Genomic DNA, 14,457 nt, shown 5'->3' with positions numbered 1-14,457 from the left:
TATATATATATACTATAATTATAATACAGTGCATCTTTAAATTCATATCAGAGTATAAAGATTAGAATACAACCAATCAGAACGAAGAAAACTGAGAACTAAAATTATCTTATTCCTAGAATAAGATAACTCTAATCTCTATTTCATGGTCTTTAATGCATCTAAGTTTCATTCATCAAATTTTTTGACTTTAAAATAAAAAACATGCCCCACTTTAAACACTTCACTGCTTTTACCTCAACAGGAGAATCTTAAATCGTTTTAAATCTGGTTTTACGCACAAAAAGACAGTAAATGTTTTTTTCATTGACTTGAAATAAAAATAATATTTTAAATACGTTCGGAATACGCTCTTTTTATCCACACTTGCTGCAATTAAAAATGGATATGTCGTCGTTCAAAATGCACCTTCTGCACTCGATTCTTTCTTTTGTTGTTTACACGTAAAGAATGAAAGATGCGGATTATCGAGACGACTGTACTCACTAATGTGAATCTTGATGGTCTCCACTTGATTGTCGGAGTCGGTATAGGTCTTAATGATGAATTCGAGCGCTTCACCAAGGAGGAAGCCCATCTGCAAAAATTACGAAACGTCATTACTCATTATTGGCAAGCGTATATACGCAGAGGTTATACGACAGTAGAAGCAAGTCTGTCTTCCGGAGACAGCTTTTCTGCGCAACGGAAAATTATAAAACTTTATTGACAAATCGATATATAATTCGTTTTACCTGCTCGCCGACACTGCGTACATTTTCGTAGAACAGCAACGAAAGCGCCGCACCCGAAATAGTAACGAGCAAGTCGCCATCCGCCATGTTTACGACAGTCTCTGACGTTAGCCGTGGTTAGCCATCTGCCGTGCATGCGTCAATCTGCAAAGTGCAACGTTGCATTTAGAAAATTGAGAATGCTTATATATGTATAGAATTTAATACATGCGTATAATTTTTATCATGTTTAATATAAAATGTATATTTAAATACAAATTGTCCTCTAATTTAAGCATTGCGATATCTCATAATTTTTTCCAAGTAAAAAAAAGAATTGTCAGAAGTGGGATTCGAACCCACGCCCACAGAAGTGGACTGCGACCTGAACGCAGCGCCTTAGACCGCTCGGCCATCCTGACCTCGTATCGTACTGTCGGTGATTAGAGCTCGATGAGACTTAAAATTCGAATTGTGAAATCGAATGATTCAAAATAGAGCAACTTTGATGTATTTAACAAATGCAACAATCGGCTTCAGGAAAGTATCGGAATTTAAAAACTATAAATAGTTTCACAGAAATACGAGTCAAATAAATTGAGGATATTATATGTGGAAATTATAATGAAATTTTCTAAATAAACTTGAAGAAACGAAAACAATGTCTCGAATCGAACAAAGAATCCTTTAAAAATACAAACAAGATCAATCGCGTTTTTTTACTTAAAAAAAGTGACATAACTCAAAGAATTAAATTTTTCAAAAAAGAGAAAAACTATTTCAACTTAACAGAAAAGTTATATATTTCAACTTAATAGAAAATTATTAACTAATCAAATAATATTGGCAAAAAGAATATATTTAGAAATAAAATCAAATATCATTTTTTATCATTGTTTGATAATCTTTAAAAGCCTTTCTAAATCGATTTTGATATCCTACAAAATATAATTAATTTAATGGATTCAGAATAATTCATCAAAAGTGATGTAACTCAAAATATCATCAAGTTAATTTATATTTATCTTGATCGATTCAAATGATTAAATTCAAAATAAAACAACTTTTTCTATAAACTTGAAACACACTAACTCTAAATAATCTTTGTAGAAAACTCCTTTTTATTTACAAGAACGACACAATTCACTTTTGTAAAGTGTTACGATTGTTGTAAAGTATTTTTTTTGAAAATCTTGAAAATGACGCTGCAAGTGCTATTTGATGGACTAACTATTAAGTTAGTAAGTTAATTTACTTTCAATGATTGATACAGTAATCTTTATATATATTTACTCATTCATAGTAACTTAAAAATATTTTTCGAAGGAAATGCAATAATCTGAATTATATATAACTAGAATGAGCATCTCCGCTGTGAAGCATAAAAAATCGTGGCACTAATTGATTAGCACTATTTTAATTTGGTCAATATAAGAGCGAATCAAAAGCTTTCAGGTGCTCATACGCACTTACGTTTTTAGTGAGACGCATATGTCAGCAATTTTATCCCGTGCGGAATTGTATTTGAAAGATTATTTTGAAAGATTATAAGATCGCGTGACTGTAAAATGTGCAAAGCATCAACATAAAATGCCTGGGTATGGGCAGAGAAGTAAAAAAGGCATTTCATAGATAGGAAATTTTGTTAAATGTATCAATTCCTGCACATATGTTAACGATGTAGTATATGAAAAGTGTTATTAATGTTATTTTGTTAAACTAATAATATTATACTAATAAATTTTAAATGGCATTATTTTTGTTATATTCATGTCCATATAGATTTCCATACTTCAATAATACATTGATCGATACATCGATCACAACGCGCGCGCGAACGTTTCTGATTCGCTCAAATATTGTCCCAACTAAAATGGCTGATCAATTGCGGCCACGAATTTTCCTTGATGCTCATTCAGTGTATATATATATGTGTGTGTGTAAAGTTCAGCGTCAATAGTCTTGTTTCAATGAAATATATACTGCCAGTTATCAATACAGTATACGTATAGTAACGAGAACTATAGATTTTCAATACTGCATAGAGCTTAAACCACTAGAGGGGAAATGGCCTATTCAAGCAATGATTGAAAAGTGAGCAAGATCTGAAGATATATTTTTGTCCTGCTCGGTAATTTTTCTTCTTTCTGAGCATTCCTCCAAAAGAGGATAGAAGAGGATAGAAAAATTCTGTCTTTTACATCTTGCTCGACGTATTCTCCCCCCCCCTTTCCCTAGTAGTTTAAGTTTTATGAAAAATATCAATCATGAAACTTTATCTCTAGAATGGAAAGTGAAAATTGAAAATTTTAATTATTAAAGGTAATGGAGAAATTTTTCACTTTTCATCCTAGGAAAAAAGTGATTGATACTCAGTACTGGCAGTCATATATGAACATTCCCATCTGACCAAAATCGTATTTCTAAGTCTAAGGAAGCGTTTATATTGGCTGTAACCAATATTGGCGTTTATATGCCGTAATCTGTAAGAATTGATTAATCGCAGTTGAATATTCCCCTCTTATTCCATTGTAAGAAGGAAATATTCGAAGATGATTGATCAATTTTTACCGATTATGGCATATGTTGTACAGTTATACGGCCAATATGCTCCCTAAGTCACATGATCAAAATTGATATTCGTCAATTTCTATTACGTGACTTATTTTGATGCCGAAAATGAGTGTCGAGTATAAAAAGACACCTTTAAGCCCGATCCATAAGACACGAGTCTGTAAGACACAGGTTGCAAGCTTGTTGTATCAGCCAATTCGATGCTTCAATTTTTAAAATGACGCTTCAAGAAGCTGAAGCTCGATCTACATAAGATGCAGAACGCAGGTCATAAGTCGCAAATGAAACATATTTCAGATTGTAATGCATGGTCTACAATGAGCAGTAGCAATAATGAATTAAGGAATAGAAATCGACTAATCATAGTTGAATGTGAGAAAAAAAATCAATGATTGGTCGATTTCTACGCCTATTCCTTAATCAACTACTGTTACTGCCCAGTATAGACCATGTATAAAATCTATTCTACAATAATCGTAAGCGTAATTGTGATTCTAATTGTAAGAATTGACCAATCACAATCAAAGATCCTTACATTCGACTTGGTTGGTCAATTCTTACAACTACAACCACTTACAACTACGTTTACGACTATTGTAGAATAGGTTTAATAGATCGCAGACTGCAATACGTAGGATGCAAGACACAGGACGCGAAAGTTGAAGTTCAACTTTCTGTGTCCTGCGTTCTGCGTTCAACAACCATATTATAATTAAAATACGTTAGATTAGGTTAGGTTAGGTTAAGTTAGGTTAGTTTCTAATTTTGTGATCTATGATCCGCGTTCTGCATCTTATGTATGAATTTTAAGATTTTAGGATTAAGATACCGAAGTATAAACCAGGCATAATGCAAACTTGCGATTTGTGACTCGCGTTTATGTCTTATAGTCTACAATAGGCAGTAGCAGTAATAGATTAAGGATTTAGAAATCGACTAATCATAGTTGAATATGAGAAAAATAATCAACTATAATTGATCGATTTCTACATCTACTCCTTAATCTACTACCGCATTGTAGACGAATCTTTAGGGTGCAACATCTCGAGTTGCCGCTAAATGCTTCGAAGCATTTGATTGGCCAATCGGAAGAAAGAATTTTACTAATTGACCAATCAAAAAATACTTCGAAGTGGCAACTCGATCGCACCTTAAAATATGCATAAATGTATATATCCTTTAAATATTCATTTTAAAATTAATTTATATGATATTCATTTTACATTCATTTTAAAATTCGAAGACAGCTTGGTTTAGATCGATCTCAAATTTTTAAAACGTTAATTTTCGTACTTCGCAAAATTAGATTCGGATATCAGATTTAATTCAGAATATTCATGAGAGAATATATTAAAAAACTAAGATAAACTTCCGTTCTTCATTTACTAGACTTCGTAAATTCATTAGATTAGATGAATCTCTAGATTATCTCTGAAGCGATTTGTTGCAATCTTAAACTAAGACCTTTCCTATTGCATACTTGAGTTTTGGAATGTATGAATCAGAAAACACATAATTTTCAGACCGGTAAAGACGGCGCCAGAATTATATGAGTCGTGTTTATGGATTTATCTCTTGTAAATATTCATTAAGCTCTTATTAATATTCATTTCATCATATCGTTCTCGCGCCTCGAAGCAGTGGCGAGGAGTTCCGAACAACCTAATTAGAATAGAGTAAGTGAACACTGTCACGCAAGATACTTGGTTCCATCTCTACACATTGACTCGCCCAAAATACTCCGCGAAAATTACGCATGCAGTCAAAGCATACCTACAGAGTCACACACAGGAAGACAAGAGATACATACATATTTGAAGATTGGCTATATTTGCAGCCGCGAACATCGGTGCAAATGATGTAAGCCCACAGTGATCCCGAGAGTGTCGTGATTGCTTGCCACTAATCACGATACGCCTCCATCGATATTTATTGTATCTCGTTATCGTATTTCTACCGTTTCTTCATCTTTTTTTTTCGCGAACAATGACCGAACAAGTCTGGGACTATGTCGGGGAAAAATGGGAGCACATTGACCAATCGGTGAGTCGATGATCCCTCCCTCCTTTCGCGGCATCCTTGACCTTCGTTGCGTAAGTACATAAATTTTTTTGTGCAAAACTATTCATTCATCCTTAACATACCCCGTGTCATGAACTCGAATAACCCGATGTTTTATATGACGAAACGCACGTAAATTCGATATCATTCATAACATGGGAGAATATCTGATTTCTTAACGCAAAACAGGATGTATTTCTAAGCAGAATTATTTTCAAGCAGTTTTTGATAATATCGTATTTCTGCCGTACTCCAAAAAGTTAATCTGCGGAAAAGAAATCTTCGAAATCGATATCGTTATCCAATTCGATTGACGATAATAAGATCATGCTCAACTGCAGACATGAATTATTAAATTTAATCTTCGTATTCTCAAATATATTTTACATAACATTTTTATTTTTATTACTTGCATATAGACTCTCACAGCGATTCGTCATTGTCACAATGAAAAAACCGCTGACAAGACCAAAAAGGAACAATTAAGTTGTGAAATATGCGGACAGATCAATTCTCTTTCTTGAAATCGATCTGTAATTTTTCTTATAGCTATCTACATATATGAGAAAAATTTTAGAGTGCTAAACAAGGGTTTCCTATTAAAAAAAAAATATTTTTAAAAATACATATTTTATTGTTATAAAGATACGACAATTTATGGTCAGTTCAAAGATATACAAAGATATATAACAGTTTATGTAGAACTGTTCAAAGATATGATTTATTAGACAGTTTTATTGGACAATTTGTTTTCAATGTGTGACGTGGCGTGACATACACATTCGTATGTTTTCCTCTTGTTGTTTGAGGAAATCAAACTATTCTATTTCTAACTTTTCTACTGCTAAATTGTTCTGTATTTCCATCAACATGAAAATAGGAGATTCTCTCTTGAGAATTTTTTAATATCTCTAATATTTTGAATGTTAAATGAAAAAGTATATTTTATGCTTAAAATAATAATGCGAAATTTTGCGAGATATTTGAATTTCGTGCCAGGAAATTACGACGAAACAATGTTTGCTCGTAAACGTAGAATGACCCTATAGAAAACAAAATGGCGGGATGTTTGAATTTTCCTCCTGAGTAGGTACATTTCAAGGTCAGATATTTAGAGAACCGTAAAAATTTTTCCAATAATTAATTATTAAATATAAATAGCTTCGTGCGAAATTGCTTGCACCTAACATCAAATTCAACGTAATTTATTCGACGCCTTCTGCTTCTTCAGAAGAGATCAATTTCAGTAATAAAAATATGTTAGGGAAATCTTCTGCTTCTGAGAAATCTATTTTCAGAACTTTCGCCCAGGCGGGAACATGACATTGAACTTCCCATTTCTCATCTTTTCGTTTTTCTAATTCCCTTGAAGTGTTCTTTTGTCCTCTATTAGTTCTAATACGATATTATGTTATGTTTTGTTTTTCTTTTTTTCGTAACCTCTTTCGTAAACTCTTAAAATCTTGGTGAATAGGGATGATTTTCGGCTGGCGTATTCATTGATTTTCAGTTCTCATGCGCATTATATTTCGGAAGACGAATACCTTCAGATGGCGCCAATAACGCATTGGATAAAATTATTTTGCCAAGTGTTTATTCAGGGTCAGATGTCTCTTGATATTGTTCTTGGACAGTCAATAATCGCGCAGCAATCGTGTGCAAGGATCAGTCCCGAAATTATCATTTTACTAGAAAAGTGTAAGAGAGAGGTCAGAGTTAAAGATAAGGTCAAGGTCAAAGGAAATATCAAGGTGAGCTGAACAACATGAAGACAAAAAACAGATCGTTATTCAGCAGAATATGCAAGTGTTATAGCAAGAAAGAAACATTAGATATACGGAGATATTCGAGAAGGGATTCTGAAACGTCTTATCGGGATCCAGAAATGTACTTAAATCCGACAGACGAGGTAATTTACGTTTTCTTCTTGTATAAGATTTTTCATGATAAAAATGCATCATTATTCAGATGTTATTATTTCGATGATTCTTGGAAATTTTTAATTTTCCTCGCACAATTATGAATTTCTTATTACCGTGAATTTAATTATCAAAATAATTAAAAGAGGAGAATAGTTGTATTGTTAGTGAGTTATAGAAGTGCATTTAATGTTTCTTATTAGTTGTAATTAATTTCCTGTTTATTGTATATTTGGATTTTTTCTAATGAAGACTTTATTGCGAATAATTAAAGAAATAATTTATGTTGATAATTTTATTCTTTCATTATATAAATTTCATTATATAAGATATCTGAGGAAAAAATATATTACAGAATATTATTATTTCAGTAATCATATCTAATTTTTATTACATTTGTATTACATATAATAAAATGTTAATTTAAAAAAATATATTAATTTAAAAAGTTCTTTTAAGATTAATTAGAGCTGTCTTGCTCTTGTTTATCTTTTTTACGATATTTTGATAAAATTATTGAAAATTTTTAAGATAGTTCTCTTTAGTAAAGTGAAAATTTGCGATGTCTTACCAGGGCCCACCCAAAATTACAAATATCTGCATAATTTGGCTAAAATATTAAAACTATATTTTAATAAAATAGTATGGAATATACAATAGTAAATCAAGAGCTGTATCTTTATCGAACGAAAACAAGATGAGATTATGTTTACTTTTCGAGGTTAAATTTTATATGCAATTATTTTTATATGCAAGTTTATGCATGTAAATATCCTTTCAGAATGGCGGTTGACCTATTACTTTATTGTGATCATTAAAAGCATAACGTTTTAAAACTATTATATTCTCGATTTTGAGAAAAGTCTATGATAAGATTTGTGTGCAGTTAATCAAAGAAGTTCGCGTCTGCGAACTTTATATGTCACAAGTTATACATGAACAGTTATATTTTCAATATTTTTTTTCTCTTATTTCACCATTAACCTACCATAGAATTTTGCCCACATCAATTTCGGGGTACTTCAACTTCATTAAAAAATTAGACATTTTTATGGTAACTCGATTTACTAAAGAACCATTTTAAGAAAATTAAAAACCTAATGAAAAATACAACAAAATAAAAATTTATAGAGAAATATAACTAGGTTTCTCTTTTTGTCTTGATTATCGATTTCCGCGAGTAGCATGTTTAGTTTGAAAATAACCTCAGCGCCTGTCATTACGCTGCTCACAGTTCATATGTCATCATATATTTAATTTCTGAGCTTCACAAGAATTATTTATATTTTTAAAGAAAGTATTTGTTTCTGTTTACTAATGGAACCAGGATATGTGCCCGGTGCAAATTTGGTAATTTTCATATGATCATTAATCAACAAACATAATCATATCAAGCAGGTTATAAAAACAGCGTGCATACATTTGATTATGTACTTAAATTAAAAATGTAATACATTATATAAAATAAAACATTTATTAAAAATAAATTAAAATTTTACGATGTTGAAAAATATGTAGCTAAAACTATAATCGAAAATAATTTAAAACTTCACAATTGTCAATAATTCGAAATTTTTTATCAAATATATGTATATTGCTTACGTAAGAAATTATATCAATCAGCTAGCACAATCTTGGCACAATGATTCCAGCCAGTTACGGTGTTCATTCGAAGACCTTGTTGCAAGAGTAACGAAGTGGAAATGTGCACCCCAGAAATATCTAAACAGGCAATCCAATCTTTTTATATTATACTAAATTAATTTAATCAAATTAATAAAAATCAAATTAATAATCAAATAATTTAATTAATAATAATAGAATCAAAAAGTACAAAAGTATAGGGAAAGATTGAAAGAGAAAAATAATTGCGAAAGAATAATATGAAATATTAGATATATTATAAATAAGATAATATTACCTTCTTTCAAAATATATATTTTCATTTGTCATAAATGTTTGCAATTTTTCAAATTTTTATTTCATAGAGTCATAATAAATCAAGAAAGATTCATATTATTTACAAAATTATTCTATATTTTTATATAATGCGACAAGAACAGTCTGTTTTCTCTTAATAACTTTTTCATTTAAAAGAGAATCATATTCTCGAAAAAAAAAAAAAAAAAAATTAAAATGTCTTCTCATTTTATAACATAAAAAGCTATTGAATTATTTTAATTTAATACGATTTTAATTTTTTCTGAGATCCTTGAATTATTGATATGAATACCAGTAGTATTGATATAAATACCAATTCATTCAGAGATGAAATGAGAATCGATATTTTAAAATGTACTGAATTCATCCTTGAAATTCTCGGTCCTATATATTACATTGTACTTTGTAAAAATATTTCAAATGCAACAACCCAATGTTGCCGGAATTTAAAATCTTCATTAAGATTAAAGATATCTAAATTCTTGTTTCAAGAAACATAACAGAAATATGACAGTGACTCATTAGGAAAAAATGTATGCTGTTAGCAAAAGAACTGTGCGAGTAAGCTATTCTTCTTTTTCTCCTGTTTTTGTCACCGGATACGTTTTGATAAATGCATACCACTGGAATTGGATTAGTGAATATGGAACATGTTTTGTATTGTTTACGTAATTTAATGCAACGCGAAACTTTTAATCGAAATACGTTATTGATGAGTAGTTAATACGTTGCTAAATAATAATAGCGCGTTTGACGTACTGTGTGACGTCATCACGTTGAATATTAATAACGCGTTATGAATGTTACCTCATTCCGTTCATCAAAGAGGATCTTACAGTGAAAAAGAATTCTCGATTTGTCACATTGTAACATTATTGCACTTTTCTCTCTTCTTTTAGAAGAAATCTTAGTTTACGGAAACGTTTCCAAGATTCAGGAATTTTTCTTAAATAAAGTACCTTTACTTTTTTCTTTTTGTATAAATCGTAAATGTAATAATGTATAGCATCTTTTACTTCTAATTTATATTTTTATTATTTATTTTAATTATGTGTTTTATGTGTTGTTATTTTAATTATGTATTTTAATTATGTGTTTTATGTGAAAAAGCGAAAAATTTCAGAAAAATGATGAATTATTAATTAAAAATCATAAATTGTTTATTAAAAAGTGCTCATCAATCAATCAGATATGACTTAAAATTTTTTTTAATCAAATAATTTTTTATATTATATTTTTTCACTATATTCACTATAGTGTTTTTTCTTCATATTGCTTATTTTTTCTTTTTTTTCTAGGTCCTAAAATATAAACGATTTTTTAAGAATCTTTCTTTTTCTTCCTATCTTCTATTTTTTTTCTTCAATTTCTCTCAATTGTTTATTGTTGAAGCCCATTGTAAGTTGAAATAATTCAAAGATCAAATTCATTTAAGCATTCTATTGCATCGATGAGAAAATTGTAAATTATTAATTTAATATTCTTAGTGTTTTGTCCTAATTCATTAGGAATATCTTCAAGATCTTTCACGTGATACGTGATGCATGCTTTGCCATTTTTTCTGCTATCTCTTTTCTCATAATTCATTTGCGAACGCAAAAAATTAAATCATGCGTTGACGTAGTTAATGTAGACGCTTCAATTTGACGCTGCTATTAGCTGCATCGACCATTGGTCGCCATATGTCATGTATTGTATTACTGTGCACCGCACAAAGAAGTAATGATTGTAACAGCAACGTGTACATTATGTAACATCGCGACGATCCTGTTTCACGCGACGTTCGAAACGTTCACAGAATTCTATCTGTCTCCACTTACTTCACTTCGATTATATACAATTATAAAACCTATTCTTGACGCATTAGATACGACGCACTCAACTACAAGGCTAAGTAACTTGGCGAAGCTGTTATCTAAAGTACTAGGTCATTGCATATAAAATGTTTTAAAAGTTTTACAGTACACATTCGCACAAATGTTTCGCGATAACCAGGTATTGCGTGTTAAAGCGATATATTTTTGTGCAAAAAAACTTTTTATTTTATTTTTCGTGAAAAATTTGCAAGTTTTCAAGTCAACAATGAATTTGAGAAAATGTGAAAAAATTAGGAAATTTTTGTATAACATTCTTCCTCATGATTTTAAAATAAAATATGTATATGATGTGAAAAACATATGAAAAAAATTTTTTTAATTTTTAGAAGAAAATATCAGAAGGCTTTTAAATTAATTCTTACAATTTGGGACAATAGAAAATGTAAAAACCTCTCGATTTTAAAGGCGCGCATATGTACAAAATCATACACACAAGCTCGAAATGCACATGTGTTTCTACACGTACGCATTTTTTTCCAGCAAAGAGAGGGAGAAAGAAAGAGAGAAAAGAGAGAAAGATACTTAAAAATATATGTCAGAATTACTGGGTATCTTTTCAGTATGTTTTCTGTTATGTATACAACCGGCGAAAAAAGGGGAAGGAATACAACGAACATTAATCGCAGTTTCTTCGCTCAATTTAGAAATATATTTTCGCGACAAAAATATCGAAGATTTTTACCATTCATTTGCTTTTCTACATTACAAAAGCGATTGTATTACATGTCTGCGCAATCAGAGAACGTATCGTCAGAGATGATAACCCTAACGAAATATCGAAGGCCTATAAAGACAATTTTATCGAAACACCCGGACTTTAATCGTTGTCGATAAATAATTAATGCAGAAGGAAAAACAAGAGAATTTTATGTACAAAGTTTATACGTACGATGTTTCGGCTTTTATCGAAAGGCACGAAAATCCGTCGAGATATACAATCCACCGGATAAACGATATAATATCGGGAATCGGGAATGTTTATATTGTTTAGATTATTAAGCAAAGTCATCGATAAGACTGATTGAATTATTCTGACAGGGTTATCAACATCAGAAATGCCATAAGTTCATTAAAAAGAACCGGATCTCATTCAATATCTGTAGACAAAACTGGATTTTTTTGGACAAATATCGCTCTTTCCGATCTTTTTAAAATTTACAAATTGTAATGTATAATTTACAAGTTGTAATGTATAATTGGTAAAAAAAAAAGAACAAAATATACAAAAAATCTTATTCGCGTCATGCAAAATGACTTACGTCATTATGGCATAAAAAATATTGTTTACTTTCTATCTGAATGGTTCATTTTTGTTAATGGTTCGTTTTCTCACGAAAAATGCAATGTATACACAACACATTATACTCACAATACAAAGTATTATTCCTGTTAAAAATGAAATTATCATCAGGAACTAGGAAAAGATATTGCAAAATAATTAGAGATAATTCAGGAAGGAAATATCTAACTAGAATAGGATGATTTAACAAATAACATAGAGCGAGAGTTTATTTTCTTTATTATTAAATTACAGATTTATATAAAATTTTTTATAAAATAAAGAGAGAGAGAGAGAGAGAGAAAATTAAAAAAATTTTTCTTGAAAAAAAAAACGAATTGAAAAACGAATAATGAATACAAATTATATATTTACGATTATGTAAATGATCATTCGATTACTCCTTTCAATAAATACATATTCATTACGTGCAAAAACATTATCCTTTTATTATATTTATTCTTTGTTCAATGTGTGCTTTTCTATAATTAGGTAAGCATGACGACATGAAAAATGTCGAAATTAAATTGCATCGATAACTGACAACTAAGCAGACGCTATCTTATTGATCGCGTCTTGTCAGTCCGGCTTGTGTTTATTGACAATTCAAAGAGATATATTAGCTAAGGAAGTTTAATACCTCAGTATAAAATAATCTCTTTCGCAGAATCACAGATAACAACATTACGCATACAAATAAATTGCAACACGTTGTAGATTTTTAACGATTGAATCATATGATTCTTGATATGTATGATCGCCAGAATTTAAAACATTCTGAATTAAAAATTACAAAATAAATATTTATTATATTGATATTATGTAATTTTATCATTTATTATATAATAATATATATTTACATATAATATATATTTACGTATAATTTCTTATGCCGTTAAAAATACGGAACTGAGAAAGATTATAAAAAAAATAGAATTAGATCATTAACAAGAATTAACACAAATTGAAAAAAAGAAATTAATTTTCTAAAAAAAATTTATTTAAATAAAATAGAAAATAACGAGATAGCTTGCGTAGTAGTAAGTAGCAGTAGTATATATTTTCGTCTCTTAAAGGAGAGACTTGGTGACGTCACCAACGAGGGATTGAACGGGCGAGCCCCCGAGGTCGACCAATCGCGATCCGACTTTCACTCCCACATGTTTTAACTCACTGAAACGTTGCGTCATCCATAAAAGATCCGTCTGAAGCAATGAATTTCATCATAATAGTGTAATCAATTTCGATAAATTCTTCAATATTAATAAAATTCAATATTAATTAAAGTTATGATCAATATAGTTCTGCCATCTGATGGTATTAACCTGAATTTATCCAATATTTTTTCACTCAAATATAATAACAGATTGATTCAAACAGAATTTTTATATAATGACTGCTTTAAAATTGCTGTAGAAATAAATTTTAGATCGATTTGTATCAACAAATAATATTTAATTTTAATGATTTTTCTATCTGAATTGGATATTAAGTTACTTCTATTTATTTCATCACGACTTATACAATCAATGATTTAAAATTAATAATATTTATAATTTTCAAAATCGTTAAAATCATATCCATATAAATGGTTTATAAAATCATTCATAAAATACAAAAGATTTAAGGCGACTCAAGAGATAAAAATAATATATCTTTTATGTTTAACTAATCAATGAAATTATATATAATTGAGTATCAGTTAGTCATTTTTATTAGGAAATAATATAGGAAATAATATAGATTGGTCAATCATTTTTATTAGGAAATAATATAGGAAATATCTACTTCAGAAAAGCTTTGATCCATTTGCCCTTGAGGACGAGCTTCCACCTTAACATCGAATGCATGCGAGGGGAAAATCACCCCTCTTTCTTTCTACTGCCATTGCTACCCCACTCACTCTTCCACCACTAACTGATTTGCCACAGTGCCGGCTCATTACATTAGAAAAAAAACCTTTATTTTTTGATATTAACAAAAAATCTTTATGAAATACAAATAAAATGTATTTTGGATATTATAATTTAATTGAATATTTTTACATATATGATAATCTATTTATTATAAATTTTTTTAATTTACTATTAAAA

At 29.8% G+C, this 14,457-nt stretch overlaps 2 protein-coding genes and 1 non-coding gene across 6 annotated transcripts in view; 1 reads left to right on the top strand and 2 right to left on the bottom strand.

The window, feature by feature from the left end:
- Nucleotides 1–5,175, bottom strand: part of LOC108684526 (BRISC complex subunit FAM175B-like) — a 9,428-nt gene extending 4,253 nt beyond the window's left edge. Inside the window, exons 1-3 of the mRNA XM_018188893.1 lie at nucleotides 5,098–5,175; nucleotides 735–878; nucleotides 487–577 (exon numbers count right to left, since the gene is read on the bottom strand). Coding sequence (XP_018044382.1) covers nucleotides 487–577; nucleotides 735–821 — 178 coding nt within the window. The 5' untranslated portion in view covers nucleotides 822–878; nucleotides 5,098–5,175. The remainder of the gene's footprint in view (nucleotides 1–486; nucleotides 578–734; nucleotides 879–5,097) is intronic.
- Trnal-cag lies at nucleotides 1,052–1,135 on the bottom strand. The gene has a single exon. It is a non-coding gene; the product is annotated as a tRNA-Leu (tRNA).
- Nucleotides 5,174–14,457, top strand: part of LOC108684525 (hexokinase type 2) — a 17,912-nt gene continuing 8,628 nt past the window's right edge. For 2 of the 4 annotated variants that reach the window (XM_018188888.1, XM_018188887.1), the window contains exon 1: nucleotides 6,961–7,257. In XM_018188888.1, coding sequence (XP_018044377.1) covers nucleotides 7,114–7,257 — 144 coding nt within the window. In that variant the 5' untranslated portion in view covers nucleotides 6,961–7,113. Of the gene's footprint in view, nucleotides 5,381–6,960; nucleotides 7,258–14,457 lie in introns of those variants that run through there. The other 2 variants (XM_018188889.1, XM_018188890.1) reach the window with 2 other exon arrangements.

The sequence above is a fragment of the Atta colombica genome, unplaced genomic scaffold (assembly GCF_001594045.1).
Source record: "Atta colombica isolate Treedump-2 unplaced genomic scaffold, Acol1.0 scaffold135, whole genome shotgun sequence".
Classification (NCBI taxonomy): domain Eukaryota; kingdom Metazoa; phylum Arthropoda; class Insecta; order Hymenoptera; family Formicidae; genus Atta; species Atta colombica.
Note: the sequence above shows the minus strand (reverse complement) of the source record. Positions and strands in the feature narration are given on the sequence as shown.